A 15,674-nucleotide genomic window follows, 5' to 3' on the forward strand; every position below is an offset into this window, starting at 1 on the left:
TAAAAAAAGAGTCTGAAATTAAACATGTTGCTTGATTTAATTAATTGAGCCCACTACCCATTTTTTTTAGAAAAGAAAAAGAAAACTGAGGTTAATAAGATTGGGTTAGTTTACTTACTTGAGCATAAAAAGGAGGCTTCATTTCTTTTACTCATTTTTATTATCTTATTTACTTTTAGTTTATTTTAGTGAAAATATTTTTCTTCTCATTTTAAATCCAGTCCTTTTAATTTTTATTTATTGATTATTTGAAGATGGTAGTGATATTAAAATAGAAAATTTAAATGGTATTGTATTTTGTATAGTAAAAATATCTTCTTTTTCATGTGAGTGCACAAGACTTAACCCTTTTTCAAAATAGTGGTATGGTCATTGACTTAGATGAATAACAACAGTCTTCATAGCAATATAGAAATCGAGCACATTTTGTTGATGACAACTAATGATATAAGTTTAAAGGAACATTATTGATCAATGATTCTCATATTCTTATTCTCATGTCTGGTAGATACTTGTTGAGAAAAAAAATTAAATGGGATTTGTTGAAGAAGAGTGTACTTAATGAAAGAAACTTATACTTGAAGGAGAGCTTAGTGAGATATCAAGTATAAATGAATAAGTCTCACAATTAGGTGTCAATAAAGAAATTGAGCAGCATATAACTGACAAAAACTTAAAATTTATAAGTGATAAGGACCAACAACCTTAAAAATTTTGATTGGGTGTGGTATTCAAATTTACTTGTATAATTTACTAATTACCTGTAGATAAGAGATTTCTCCAGTGTTTTAAGTAACTTCATATGCCTCAATAGTGATATTAGAGTGAGATTTTGACATTAGTGAAAAAAAAGTTTTTTACAACCGACAACCAATATATAAAAGTTTGCATAAATTTCAAAATTGTTATCACATGTTTTTTATTTCAATTATTTTTATAAATGATGTAAAAAGTATTTTTTACATTAATTTTTTTAACAACCAATATAAAAAAGTTTGCAAAAATTTTAAAAATGTTACTGCATCTTTTTCTACCTCATTTTACAAAAAATAAAAAAATAATGTAAAATTCTGTTATAAAAAATGTTTTTTTGTACTAGTGTGATAAAAAAGAAAAAAAAATAGTTGAATGGTTATTGTAATATATAATTTTTCTTAACATGCATGTATCACGAGTTAGGTTTTCTTACACTTTTAATTAATTAATAATTTTTTTTATAAAAATAAATTAAAATTATTGTACTTTGTTTACCGAATGCATACCTAGGTTGCACATGACATTATAATATACATAAACTAGATTTCATTTGAACGAAATAAACAAATACAAATGGGGAGAAAAGAAAAATATTCCATCTTGATGCATGGGATTAATAAACAAAACAAACGAAAGATTGAAAACATCCGTAAGAAAGTCACGGGAAAAGGTTCACTGAAACCTCCATTATTGCATGTAACGATGAAATCTACGGAGAAGAAGAAAAAAAGGAAAAAAGGGAAATTGAACTTTTACTTTATATGATTGTAGTATAATATAAAATACAGAATCCTGTTTATCATTAAAAGAAATTTTTTAAAAAAGTAGTTAGTATGAACCCAAATAATAAATTATATTCTGAACGAGGAAGAATCAGAATAAACTGAATAGTATAAGGTAGAAAGATGGAAATATGAATTCTACACATATATGAATAAAATTTTTGTAATTAATCTTAAAAAATTCTGTTATTTTTAAAAATAATATCATATTTTTATTAAATCAATTAATTATTAACTGATATAAGAAATATATAAAAAAATTTATGTTGAAAATTGTTCTCGACAAAATTCTCATATATATATATATATATATATATATATATATATATATATATATAGGTAGACGAAGCAATAATAGGAATTTAAAAAGAAAACATGAAATGAAAAAAAATTTGATAAAAGATATGATAAAAAAGAATAAGCAGAAATAAAAAAGGAGAGATTAAAAAACATAGAGAATAGATTTAAAAGTGTAAAAATATAAAATTTGCACCCACAACATGTCTGTCACTCTTTGAAATTTGTCAACATAACAATTAAAAAATATTAATATTAATTTTTATTATGGATTTTAATAATTAAAATTTTTTTTTATTAAAAATAAAAAGTATAAAATTATTTTATACAGTAAAATGATTATGTTATTAATAAAAATATACTACTTTAATCTTTAAATTAACCATGAAAGACTGATTTTAACAAAATCAGAAGAATAAATAGTTAATATGCACCACCGATGGATTGCTATAGAAAAATACTCCACGATAAAAAAGGGAAATGCTTTGTGCCCACTACATGTTTGCCATTGTTTGGAATTTTTCAAAGTAATAATTAAGAAAAATATTAATATTAATCCTTAATGTTCCTTTTATATAACAAAAATTATTGAAAAATATTTATTACATTAAAAATAAAAATATACTAATTTTTTATAATATAACAAATACTTCCCAATAAAAATTTATTTTTATATACTTAAAATTGACATAAACACTGATTTTAACAAAATCAAAAGAATAATGTGTAAAGGCCTCACGCATGCAAATATACAAATAACACATGATTTTCTTCAACTTGCACCACTGGTTGATGCTATAAAAGTATCATCCAACGACTATATTCTCATCCAATTCCTATTAGTAAATTACCATTCATATTCAACATAATCCAATGGCTTCCATGGGTGGACAAAAAGCAAATGAAGATCACAAGCTAACTCTCTCCCTTCCGAGAGAGAAAGGTTGGGCATCTCCATGTCTCTATTTATTTCAAGATTTTTGGTGCCCATCAGTTCATATTCATGGTGTAAACAATTGTCAAATATACTTTCAAGCAAAAGACAATGATGTTGTAGTTGCTAGCGTACCAAAATCAGGCACCACTTGGTTGAAAGCCCTTACTTTTTCCGTTGTAAATCGCCAACGCTTCTCTTCTGAGAACCATCCATTACTTACTTCCAATCCTCATGAACTCGTGCCTTTCCTTGAGTTTGTCTTTCGTGAAGGTATCAATGACCAAATTTCTCAGTACCTATCAAACATGACCGAGCCAAGACATTTTGGTACTCACATTCCATTTCCTTCATTGCCTAAATCAATCAAGGAATCTAATTGTAAGATCATTTATATTTGTAGAAACCCATTTGATACTTTTATTTCAGCGTGGACTTTCTTCAATAAAATTAGGCCAGAGTCTTCACCCAAATTAACAATAGAGGATGCTTTTGAAAGGTACTACAAGGGAATAATTGGGTTTGGTCCATATTCGAACCACATGCTAGGTTACTGGAAGGAGAGCATAGATCAACCAAACAAGGTTCTATTCTTGAAGTATGAGGATCTTAAAGATGATGCTAATTTTCAAGTGAAAAGAATTGCCGAATTCTTGGGTTGTCCTTTTACCCAGGAGGAGGAAAGTAGCGGAGTGATTGAAAGCATAATTAAGCTATGTAGCTTTGAAAAGATGAAGGATTTGGAAGTCAATAAATCTGGAGTTGTGGGTAGGAACATTCAGAAAAAGAACTATTTTCGGAAAGGTGAAATCGGAGATTGGGTACATTACTTTTCCCCTTCTATGATCGAAAAACTATCCAAAAGCATCCAAGAAAAATTAACTGGATCAGGTCTATCGTTTAAACTGTGTCCTTAAAGCCAGTGATCGACATATTTTGTGGTTAGTTTATATAATAAGCTTCTACAAGAAACAAGCATGTAGCAATAATGTGCAAGACAAAAGCTATTGTAGCTTTTGTTATAAGCTATTGTAATTATTTTCTCTTTCCTTTTCTTTCTCTATTTTAATTTAGTTGATAGCTATGGGAGTTAGTAAATCAAGTGACTTACCAATAAGTTAGCAAAATGATTTGTTATAACAAGTATAACATGTTTTAAAAATTATAATATTTATAATTTAATCCTTAATAAGTTTTGCATATTTAAGATTTTAATTTTTTAGATATTTAAAATAGATCCTTTAACACCTTGATATTGAAAGTAGTTATTATTTAAGAAGAACATAATTATTCATTGATATAAAATCCAATTATATTCTCTCAAACTCACTCTCATCTTTTTTTTGAAGCAAGTTCAATAATTTTTTTGGTGTTTTTAACAATTAGTTCAATAATAGATTGAGTGGTTGTAGTTGAATTTTACTTGATAGAAGTTTAAAAAGAGATACACAAGGTACTCTATTAGAATATTGTCGTAGAAGTTTTGTTCAATTTCTCCTTATTTCTCCCTCTTTAATAGTATGTAAGCTTGTTTCCCAAATCCATCCTAAACTTAAATAACCATGACTTCTTTGGATTGTTATGCTTTGATCTATGATCTTTGTAAGTGGAACCAATTAAATTTAAAATCATCATATATTCATTCCAACTATCTTAGATATTAACACTTTGGTTTAATCAAAATAGGGTTAATGAATAAAGAGATTTTGTTGAATGAGCAAAAAAAAAATAAAAATTGCAGAGAGTCAATTCATTCTAATTTTCGCTTAAGCCAATATTTATTCGCTTAAGCCAATAATAGATAGCAATGAATTTAAAATTTTTTTACACAATTTGCTTAAGTCTATAATCATTAGCTTAAGCAAATAATAGACCGTGATGAATTTAAAATATTTTTTAAAATTCATTTAAGCCAATATTGATACAAATAAGCTAGTTTTAGACAATGATGAATATAAACATTTTGGCAAAATTTGCTTAAGTCAATATGATTTCGCTTAACCTAATAATATCCTATAGGTGATTGTTTTCTTAGAACGTGACATGTTACAACTTAATGACAGTTTCTTTGGTGAGTGAGTTGGGTGTATGGTTTTATTACCCAAAAATATCAGGGTTGTTACTGACTAAGTGGAGAACGTGTGTGCAGTTTCATACACAACCATTACATTTTTGCTTAAGCCCTTCAGTCTCCTCTTAAGCAAATATAATACTGGGAGATTTTTTTTTGTAAAATGAATTGCAGGAGTAAACAAGATTAAATTATTATTATTTTTTTACTATTTTAACGTTTCTAAAAGTGTTCCACTCTAAATGCTATTATTGCATATTTCTTAAATAAAAAAACATATAAATTTGTGTCATTCTCTTGAGTTTGTGCTCAAAACGTCCATAATCCTGTATATTCTTGAACACATTCAGCTACAACAAATAATAAAGAAGTTAATCTAAAAATCCATTCAAATCAAGAATAAATGCATATGAATATGCTGAAAAAGTGTGTCAAAATACAAACTTATCAACTTTTTCATATTTAAGTATTGTTTCCCCTCAAGGAAATAAATCATGAAAAAGCATAATTAGACAATTTATAAACCTTATATCATAAAATACTTTTCATCAAGGAAGAGTGAAAAGAATATGGAAATATCATTGAATCTAAGTAATTAAATAGGTACTTAGTTAAACTCTTATGCTCCTTAGTTTTACCATCTACACACCAACTGAGATACTCTCCTCACCCTTTCTCTCAAAGTGTTTATGGGACATAAGATTTACTATCATATCCTTGACAATAAACCAACTCTCTACTGTATAGATTGAGTGCACGTAAAAATCATGAGGAATTACCAAGGTTATAATTAGACTAGGAGATTAACACATGGATGAGATATATGAAATAAAAGGATATACAAAGGGAAATAATCATCATAAAAATAGTTCATAAGTTTAAAATTGAAGCTTTAGAAATAATTTCACATTTATTCAGTCTCTTATTCAAGTTTTCCTCTCATTTGTTTTGTGACCACAATTGTTCTTCTTCTTCTTCTTTTTTACATTCAAAATACTTTCTTTCTACATGTTTAGGGGAGAGCAGAGACATATTTATATCATAACATTAGTTGCATAATTGCTCTAATCATAAACTTAAGGTCTCAAATAATTTATTCAATGTAAGGGACCAAGAAATATCAATCAAGCTCAAAGTAGGCAACTAAGTCAATTACAAATATGCTAAAAGTCAGGAATAAAATAATCTTAATTTTCCTCAATCATATTAAAACATGCAAACAATTAAAGTATTCTCAAGAAGGAAAGTGAATAAACTAAATAGTAAAATAAAAGTAGTAAGAGAACAATGAAAGATAAAAAAATCAAATCATTGGGAGGGGAAAGTGGTGCTAGAACAGGAGGAGGAGCTTTGCTAAGCTGAATAGTTGGCTAGCTAGATCTCAAAACAGTCCATCCGTTGGTTAAAGTGCTGCCCGAGCTAATGTCAATCTGGACAGGTGGGAGCAGGTGGTGAAGGGGGTTCCATGTGCGCATCATGGAACTCACCATCCTCATCTACTACAACGAATGGGATGGTTGCTGGCTTTGCTAGTGCTGCTAGCTCCTCCTGCTCCTAGCCATTAGGGGGCCAACATGCACTCCCCATTTCCGGCTTTAATGAGGACACCCATCCTATAAAAGGTGTCTATGGTCAACAACGTCATCTCAATGATCCTAGTGTCTCAGCCAAGGACTCGCTAAAGGCTGAAGGCGAGCCATGAGATGAAAGACCCAACACAGATGTAGTTGATTTTCAAGACACTCAATCTGGCTCCTAAGCCCATACATGAGAGGAGGAGGAAATGCCCAACATTGGCATGGCGCTGATGAAGCATACACTAGAGCATGAGCAGGTAATGAGAGCTGATGTTACCTGTGCTCTGGTTGCGTACAAAGATGGATTGGATGAGCCGTATTTGGACCACTCAAAGAGCAGGGTCACAGATGGTTGTGCTCTTGGCAAACCTAGCCTGATAGATGTCCCTGTACTTGTGATCTCTTGCCACGCTGCATCCTTAGAATAGTCAGCTGGCATCTCCACCAAGGCATCTTTGTATGTTGGGGTCTAGATGGAAGCCTTGGTCTCGAATTGGCAGTGGACGTTGAACTGTGCCAACATCATTTCCCGCTGGGTGGTCATGTGAAATATCACCCACAAGTTGTCAGGGAGCAAGCTTCTCTAGGTGGTGCTATAAGCTAGTGATCTAACTGTCTGGATTCCTTCCCAACTAATAGCAGCAATAAAGTGTGAAACATCCTCCTAAAGGCCATATTCTTATAGTACAGCCTCATCTAAGTAGTAGGTAGGGAGAAACTCAAACCTAAGAAGTTTGCCAAACCTTTTGCAGTTCCCTCTCATGCTTTTTACAAAGGCATTCTCTGCAAAATATAGAAAAATAGAAATCAGGTAAGGGTGGGAGTATATGGCCATAAAGCATGGCCTTGCTCAACAAAGGTACGCCTAAGCTAAGGGTGCTTGAAAGCGCAACACGACCATACTTATATGAAGCACGGTCGTGCTATATTTCAATGGTTGACCTAACCCGCAGCACAACCATACGATCAAGGTGCATGATCTTGCTTATAGACCTTAGTTCATAGGTATGATCGTGTTGTTCATGTGCACGACCTTGCAAATCAATTTGCAGCCCAGATTCGATCATGCATAGCCGTGCTATTCAAAGGCACGACCGTGCTCTTCGCACAAAAAACAAACAAATAAGAATTTTAAGATGAAGAGCAGTTCCTAGGATTTCTAAGCATGTAGACAGATGAAAATAAACAAGAGTTTTGTACCTTAAGCAGTAAAAAGTCAAAACTTGAGAGATGATAAAGTTAGGGTTTCAGAGATTTTAGGAGTGCTTCAAAGAGAAAGGGCTGTGTAACCCTTCTCTGAGCATTTCATCTCTTTTTATTTTCAAAATTCGTGACTAAGCATAACCATGCATGGACTCAGTACAGTCTCAGTCGCTTATGAGCACAGTGGTGCTCCTTTGAAAGCACAGACATGTATTAATTATTAGTATGACTTTGCATATGTGGAGCACAATTGTGCATTATGCGTCATTAGTTAGTGCCTCCTCATACTAAAAAAATCAGGCATTTCCTTAGTTTGCTTTAGACAAAAACAACGAATACAATGACAAATTGAAATAAGATGAAAAATCAAGCAAGTAACATAACACAGGGTTCCTCTTGGAAGCACTTGTGTAACGTCTCGAGCCTGACGTCCTGCTTAGGCTAACAAAGTCTCATGGTGTGACCTGGAAAAGTCACATTCTCGATGTACAACTTTAATCTTAGCCCATTGATTTGGAATTGTTCCTTTCCCTGTTTAGATACCTCAAGTACTCCATATGGCAGAACTTTGATTACATTGTATGGTTCATACCACCTTGATTTTAGCTTCCTAGGAAACAACTTCAATCAAAAGTTGTAGATTAAAACCTTGTCTCATACTTGAAATCCACTATAGGAGATGTGCTTGTCATGCCACTTCTTTGTGCATTCCTTATAAAGTTTGTCATTTTCAAATGCCTTAAGATACATCTCATCCAATTCATTGAGTTGTAGCAACCTCTTCTCACTTGTAATTTGTGAATCAAAATTTAATTCCCTATTGGATATCTTAGCTTGACTACTAGTTTGAGGGTGATAAGGAGTAACTACCTTATGGGTGACACCATATTAGTTTCAAATTGTTTATTGTAAAAATGAGTACAATTATTGTTAATAATAGCTTTAAGGGTTCCAAATCTTGAGAAAATATTTTTATTTAAGAACTTAAATATTGCTTTAGCATCATTTGTGGGTAGCACTATGGCCTCTACTCATTTTGAAACATAATCCATAGCCATAAGAATATATTCATTATTTAGGGACTTGGGAAAACCATGAAATCTATACCCTAAATATCAAATAATTCACAATTCATAGATTAAAAAAATATTATTAAGAGGAAATTATGTTTCCTAGATATGCTCCCATTTTTTTTTTACTTTTATCACATGATTTAGAAATGAATGAGCATTTTTAAAAAGAGTATGCCGATAAAAATCACTCTGTAAATTTTTGTGAGTAGTTTTTGAAAAGCCACAGTAGCCTTATACTTCTCTAGCATGTCAATGGTCAAGAATATAAATAACCTTAGTTTTTGGAACACACCTCCTAGTCATTTTATCCCCACAAATTTTAAAAAGATAAGGCTCATCCCAAATATAATGCCTAACATTAGACCAAGATTTTCTCAGCCTATGCTTCTCAAGCCCTTCGAGGAGATGTTACCTGCCAAGTAGTTAACAAAATTAGCATACCAGGGTGTATTGGAGATGGCGAGGAGTCTTTCATCAGGAAAAGATTCCTTAATTTCCTCCTTGATAGGTTCCCTTACTGAGGGGTTCGATGACTGATAAATCTACATTTTACTATATTTTTAGCCTAGTTTTTGTTAGTAGGGGAATTGAGCTTAAAAGATGAAGAATCAAGTGTTATTTGTTGGGCGTAGCCTGTAACATCCTGCATTTTGATTTAAATAAAATGAGGTTTGTTAAAGTATAATTGGAATAGATTTGAATAGAATTTATATTTTAAAAAAAAAATGAACAGTAAAACCGCCTATGAACAATGTCGATGAACAGTAAAACTGCCTATGTACAGTGATGATGACATCATCAATGACATCAGCATGACGTCATGGTTGACGTCACATCCGCGTACAGTCCGTATACAGTACGTGTGCACAGTGTTTCCGGTGTGAACAGTAAGGTAGTGAACAATGTTTCCGGCGATGAACAGTAATTCCGGCGGTGAACAGTAACTTTCAAAAAATTTCTATAAAAAGGGGTTTTCACATGAAATTTTCATTTCTTCACTCCTATCCAAGGTTCTCAAAGGTTCTAAGGCTATATATCACCATTTTCTCCCACACTAAACCTCCTAAACTTAGATTTCTCTTTAGATCTGTGATTCTACGTCCGTTCTAAAGGATTTCAAGTAAGTTTCTTTAAGTTTGAAGTTAGATTTACCGTTCATTTATCTTCTTCTTTTTCTTATAGATGTTTATGATATTCTTAGGAAAAACTCTGTTTTAGAGTTCAAATCTTCGGTTAAATCTTTGTAAAAGCTCTGTTTAGAGGTAAGGGGGACTCTACTTTATCATTTTGTTATGTTTATTACTTGTATTCTCATAGATCTTGTCATGTATGTGATTATATGTGGAATAATCCTTGTTTTATGAAAAATAATCAGTGAAAAGTGAAAATAATTGGTTGTTTATGTGATTTTATGATGAATACACAGTGAAAATGTGATATTATGTTCAAATAAGGCATGATAAGGTATATTGAGGATGGTTGATATGATTTTATGATTTTTTGATATGAAATATACAAAGAGATGGATGTTTTATGTTTGAATATATTGTGTTTCATGTAAAAATGATGTGTATTGTGAATATACCATGGTTTGATGTATATGATGAAAAGTATGTGGAAATATGACGAAAAATATGTGTGAACATGAGAAATGGCATATGTGAACATGTGAATATACTTGAAAGAGTATAAGATGGAAAAGGATATGATGTAAATAGTTACAGAGATACACTAGGGGAGTGGAAGATGGAGACGATATGGTATATCTTGGAGAAATTTAGGGTGGTGAGTGACATTCGGGATTGTGCACGAAATATTGTGTCGAATGCACCACATGGCCATACACTCATTTCTCGACTTAACTCTTGACCATTACCTTTGCTAAGGGGCTGTCTATTGCATGCGTTGTATCCGTATTGCATTGGGCCATCCGGCGACTATTTACATGGATGTGTAAGACCTCGAAATAGAGGCATCGGATAACTGTGGTCACATGGCGCGGTAAGCGCGGATAAAAGTAAAAGAAATTGTGAATCTGTGGAATATAATATGCGTTGAGATGAGAATACGCTTTATATGACACTGTGATATGTAATGCCATGATGTTTTCTTTAATCGTGATAAGATATGTTTTGTGATGAATATGTGTAATGTATGAGTGGTAGGGTAGAGACTCACCCTTACACAATATTTTTCAGGAAACCAGGATGAATAGTACCAGACTCACAGTGCATGGATGGATGAGAACTGCTATAGGACTTAGTTATTTTGAGTTATGTAATGAATATTTTCAGTTCTATAGCATTCTTTTGAAACATTTGTAAAACTACTATTTCTCTTTGTTGCTAATGAAATCAATCCTAATTTCATTTACATATCATTTCCTTTCTAAATTCGTAGCTTTATTTTGTTGTATTTTTCATATTTCTGCACTTTATTGTTTTTGTTCTCAAATGATTCAAAACATCTCCAAATTCGTTTGGTTCAACTAGTTATTGATTTGTGAAGTGGTAATTGATAGACCTAATCCCTGAGGACGATACTTGGGACTCATACTTGATTTCTAAAATTTTATTACTTTCTAGTTAGTTCTCCAATTTGTGTGACAGTGACGCCCTATATTTTGTAATAATATTTTGTTTATTAATATGAATATGTGAATTGATATTTGGATATGCATTTAACTGTGTGATTATGTGAATATATATATATATATATATATATAACGGATGTGTATAAATGAATTAGTATATGATGGTTAAAATGAGAATATTGACTTATGCTTGGTTTAGGTTGATTGGAAAATAGGCTAAGTGTGTGTCGCAGGGACATTCTCGCTGTAGCGAGAAGGCCTTGGGTGAGCTGGGTGATTCTGTTGCGTTTTCCCTGTAGTGAGAAGGCCTTGGGTGAGTTGGGTGATTTTGTTGCGTTCTTGCTCCTCGCTGCAGTGAGAAGGCCATAGAAGTGGATGCATTTCTGGGTACAATCTCGTTGTAGCGAGAAAGTCTACCTGTAGCGAGATTCTGCAAAGACCTGAGTGCAATTTTGTCTGATATTTTTGCTGTAGTGAGAGAGTGTGTCGTTGTAGTGAGGCGAAGGACATCTCTCTGTAACGAGAATACCGCGACAAAAGGGGTATTTGAAGGTTTAGGATTCGAGAATTGCATTTTCCACTCTTTCTCTTCATCCCTTCTTCGATTATCTCGATTCCTAACCCATTTACATCCATTAAACTGCCTCAAAGCCATTTGAGAGTAAGATTGAAGGCTGAGGTTATGTTTGGAGCGTTTGGAGGGACACAGCATTGTGTGGAGAATGTTTTCTGCTATTATTTTGTGTTAAGTCTTCATTTTGAAGTAAGGTGGGACTCTACCCTATCTCATTATACTTAGAAATTGATTATTGTGTGATGTATTGCAAGGTAATTAGGGTAAAGCGTAGAAATATGCATATTTGATGAGAATGGATTGATTATGATTGAATTGCGATGGAAACTTTATGTGGAATGCAATGTGAATGATAGTGAGCATTATATGTGTGATGTAGTAATTTGATTGTGATGGAGTTTTGATGAGAATTTAATGCTTAAGTGTAATGTGATTGAAGGTGGGCATATATGCCATATGTGAAATTAAATATTATGATGTGATTGAGAATGTGGGTGAAGTGTGTGTAGACATGCCATTGATTGATGTTGAATAATATGAAATAATGGAAAGTGTGTGGAATGGCATGTTGAATGTGAATATGGTGGTGTTTGAAATGTTAGAAAGCTATGAATCGTTCAGCGATACACTGGGGGTGTGAAAGATGAGGGCGGTAGAAATACCTTGGGGAAGAGAGGGTGGAGGTGACACCAACAATGAGCGTGGGTGCACCACAGGCCACACATTCTCCCCCTGCCTTGGTCTATAACTAACACCTTTGCTTGGGGGCTCAGTACCACACACGTTGTATCCGTGGAGCGGGAGCTATCTGACAACTAACCATGGTGTGACCTGAGTAAGTCCCTGAGGTTGAGGGCATCAGGAATCTATGATCACAGTGCCACAATGAGCGTGGCTACGTGCAGTGAGTGCATGTGTGGGTGTGAACTGATTGAGGGTGCAGTGAGCCCATTTGTGTGTGAATTGATATGCAAATATATGTGAGTATTGTTTAAAGGAATAGATTGATGCTTGTTTGAATGTGATTTTATCATATTAGTGATTGTTGTGAAATATGCAAGGTGAGTCTCTATGCTTGCGTGTGATAGTGTAGAATACTTACCTTTACATTTATTTTTCAGTGACTAAGACGATCAGCACTGGACTGATGAATCCATACTTTATAAATATTTTGTCTGGTTTTTCATAGAGTTTTAATAGGAAAAATAGACATAGAGATTGTAAATAACATAAAAACCTCATTTAGGTCAAATATTATAGCTTTCTTAATTTTTGTCTTATTTCCACTAATTTTTGTGAATATATTTTGCAATTTTGATCGTTTGAATAATTGTGCAGGAAATTCTAGACAAATTTCATGAATTTTTAGCTCTTGGGGAAAATATGAACAGAAAGTAATCACTCTCAAGTACCATAGTGATCACTCCAGGGAGCTGATTCCAAGGGATAGGCCAGAGTAACCACTTTCAGAAGCAGCAGTGATCACTTCAGAGCTAAAGAGAATCACCAGGCCTACGCGTAATCACTTTCAGAAGTGATAGTGATCACTCCAGAAAGCTCTAGGGTGTAGAACCTTGCGCGTAAACACTTTCATAAGTAAAAGTGATCACTCCAGTGAAGTCTAAACTAAAACACTATGTGCGTGTTTACTCTCATAAGTGAGAGTAACTACACACGTCTAGAGTGACTACTATTATATACAAGAGTGATCACTACATAAAGGGGAAAAGCCTAAGGAATGTTGTGCGTGATCACTCTTATTTACAAGAGTGATCACTATGAGGTCGCGTCAGTCTTAGTATATATAGATTTTTAGAAATTAGGGTATGGATCTTTTTCATAACTGTAGATTCTTTTGCCACTTTGGGAGCATTTTGCAGAGCTTAGGATCCTTGGGTGATAGCCAAGGCCAATCTTAGGGTTTGATTTACAATTTCTCTTCATTTTCCTTTAATTCTTGCATTGATGATATTGAATTTCCTTTGTTTTCATCTTGAATTTGTAAGACCCATCCTTGTGGAGGGCTAAACTTTCTTGTAATCCTTAGTGAGTTCATGGATTCTTGAATTCCTGGGTATGAATGTCAATATAATTCCCTTTCCTTTATGAATTTACATTTCCCAACTCTTTGAATTGAATTAATGGTTAAATGAGGGGGACATTGCTTAATTAACCCTAATTCGTTTTAATGAAATTCTTAACTTGGTTTGCTTAATCCAAAGTTAATTTCTAAGGTTGCGTAATCTTGGGGAAAAGAGTTGAGGCCCATGTAATTTGCTTAAATTCGTATGGGGTTTTAAGGTTAATTCTCGCTTGTTGAGTTACCCTAATTTAGAGGAAGAGGAAAAGTATTGAATCTTGAGAGAAATAGGGATAGAATCACATGAACAAACTAAGGATTGCACATTTCATTAATTGAACTCATTAATTTCATCATTTATTTTTACATTAAAATTGGAATCACACAAAACCTCCCCTTTTAATTGCTTTCATAGTAAATGTTTATAACATGTTCAATGTATGTTACTAACCAAAGTCATTGGAGACAACCTAGGCTTGCATCCTAGACTACATAAAATTCTGCATATTTTGATGAGATTGGCGACAAATCTTTATGCGAAACGAAATCGTTCATCATGGACTCAGTGAAAGGGAGGGATGAAACTGCTATAGGACTTAGAAAATTGATTTTAGGAAATTTGATGTATTTAATTTGGTCCTATAACACTTATTTGATGCAAACTTGTAACCCTCCCTTGTTTTTGAAATACTTCAGTGAACTATGTATTGGAAGCTAGTTAAATGAAATTTTATTTACTCCTATTTATTGTAAAAAATTATTTATTTAGAAATTTAAATTAAGGTGTTACATGTTCAATCTAGACCAGCTACAACATTCTCACTACCTTTCTTATCTTTAATTTCCACATCAACTTCATATAGTAAGAGAATCCATCGTATAATCCTTGGTTTAACATTCTGCTTAGCCAACAAATACTTAATTGCAAGTGGTTAGTGTAACATCCTCAATAAAATTTCCTTAGTTTTTCTTTATTTGTGTTGTTTTGAATGAAACTTAATGGAATTTGTAAATGATTGGTTAGTTGGAACATTATATAGATGTATAAAACATACTAACAAAATCAGAAAAATTTTAAAAGAAACTTCATCTGTATAAATTTCATTAATGACAAAATAAAATACATTTCATAACTCAAGTTTATGAATAAAAAAAATGAAAAAAACTAAAATTTCACATTATATTTTTTTATATACATATTCTGAATTCGTGGTACAAACAGACTATTAATTATTGAATATTACACATAAAACTTGAGCCATCATTGCCATAGGATTTATTGAAATGTCATAAGTTTTAAATAGAACTAAATTAATGTAATTACATTTTCAGAATAACTAATCTTAACAGAGCAGTTCTTTCCCATACAATCCATGACGAGTATGACCCTAGAACGAATCAATCTTCTTTATCTCTTCATTTTATTACTTAAAAACATTAGTAAGGGTGAACTTTGTTTTCCTATTAAACTCTCAGTTTAATAATATAGTCTTAATAACACAAAATATTTTCTAGTACAATATGCGTCAAATTGGAATTTATTTATAAAATCATTCTAAATCAAAGAGGGAACGTTCACATACATCATTCATTACTCAATCAAATAACATTTATTTCTCCTTTATTTAGCATAATCAATTTCTCACTTTATCAACATGGTCATTCAATTTCTCAAATCATGTCACTTTAATCATTTCAATTCCAAAATATTCAACAAATAAAAGTACTTATAAG

General features: G+C 32.4%; 1 protein-coding gene across 1 annotated transcript; it reads left to right on the plus strand.

The window, feature by feature from the left end:
* The first annotated feature begins 2,708 nt into the window (after positions 1-2,708).
* LOC113866145 (cytosolic sulfotransferase 15-like) lies at positions 2,709-3,686 on the plus strand. The gene has a single exon (XM_027501034.1). It carries the CDS (start codon positions 2,709-2,711, stop codon positions 3,684-3,686), a length of 978 nt encoding a protein of 325 aa, XP_027356835.1.
* The last annotated feature ends 11,988 nt before the right edge of the window (positions 3,687-15,674 follow it).

This window comes from Abrus precatorius, unplaced genomic scaffold (assembly GCF_003935025.1).
Source record: "Abrus precatorius isolate BTA unplaced genomic scaffold, Abrus_2018 Scaffold4, whole genome shotgun sequence".
Classification (NCBI taxonomy): domain Eukaryota; kingdom Viridiplantae; phylum Streptophyta; class Magnoliopsida; order Fabales; family Fabaceae; genus Abrus; species Abrus precatorius.

What these genes read in the sequence shown, in the direction of transcription:
- LOC113866145 (XM_027501034.1), top strand. Translation starts at nt 2,709, where the DNA reads ATGGCTTCCATGGGTGGACAAAAAGCAAATGAAGATCACAAGCTAACT.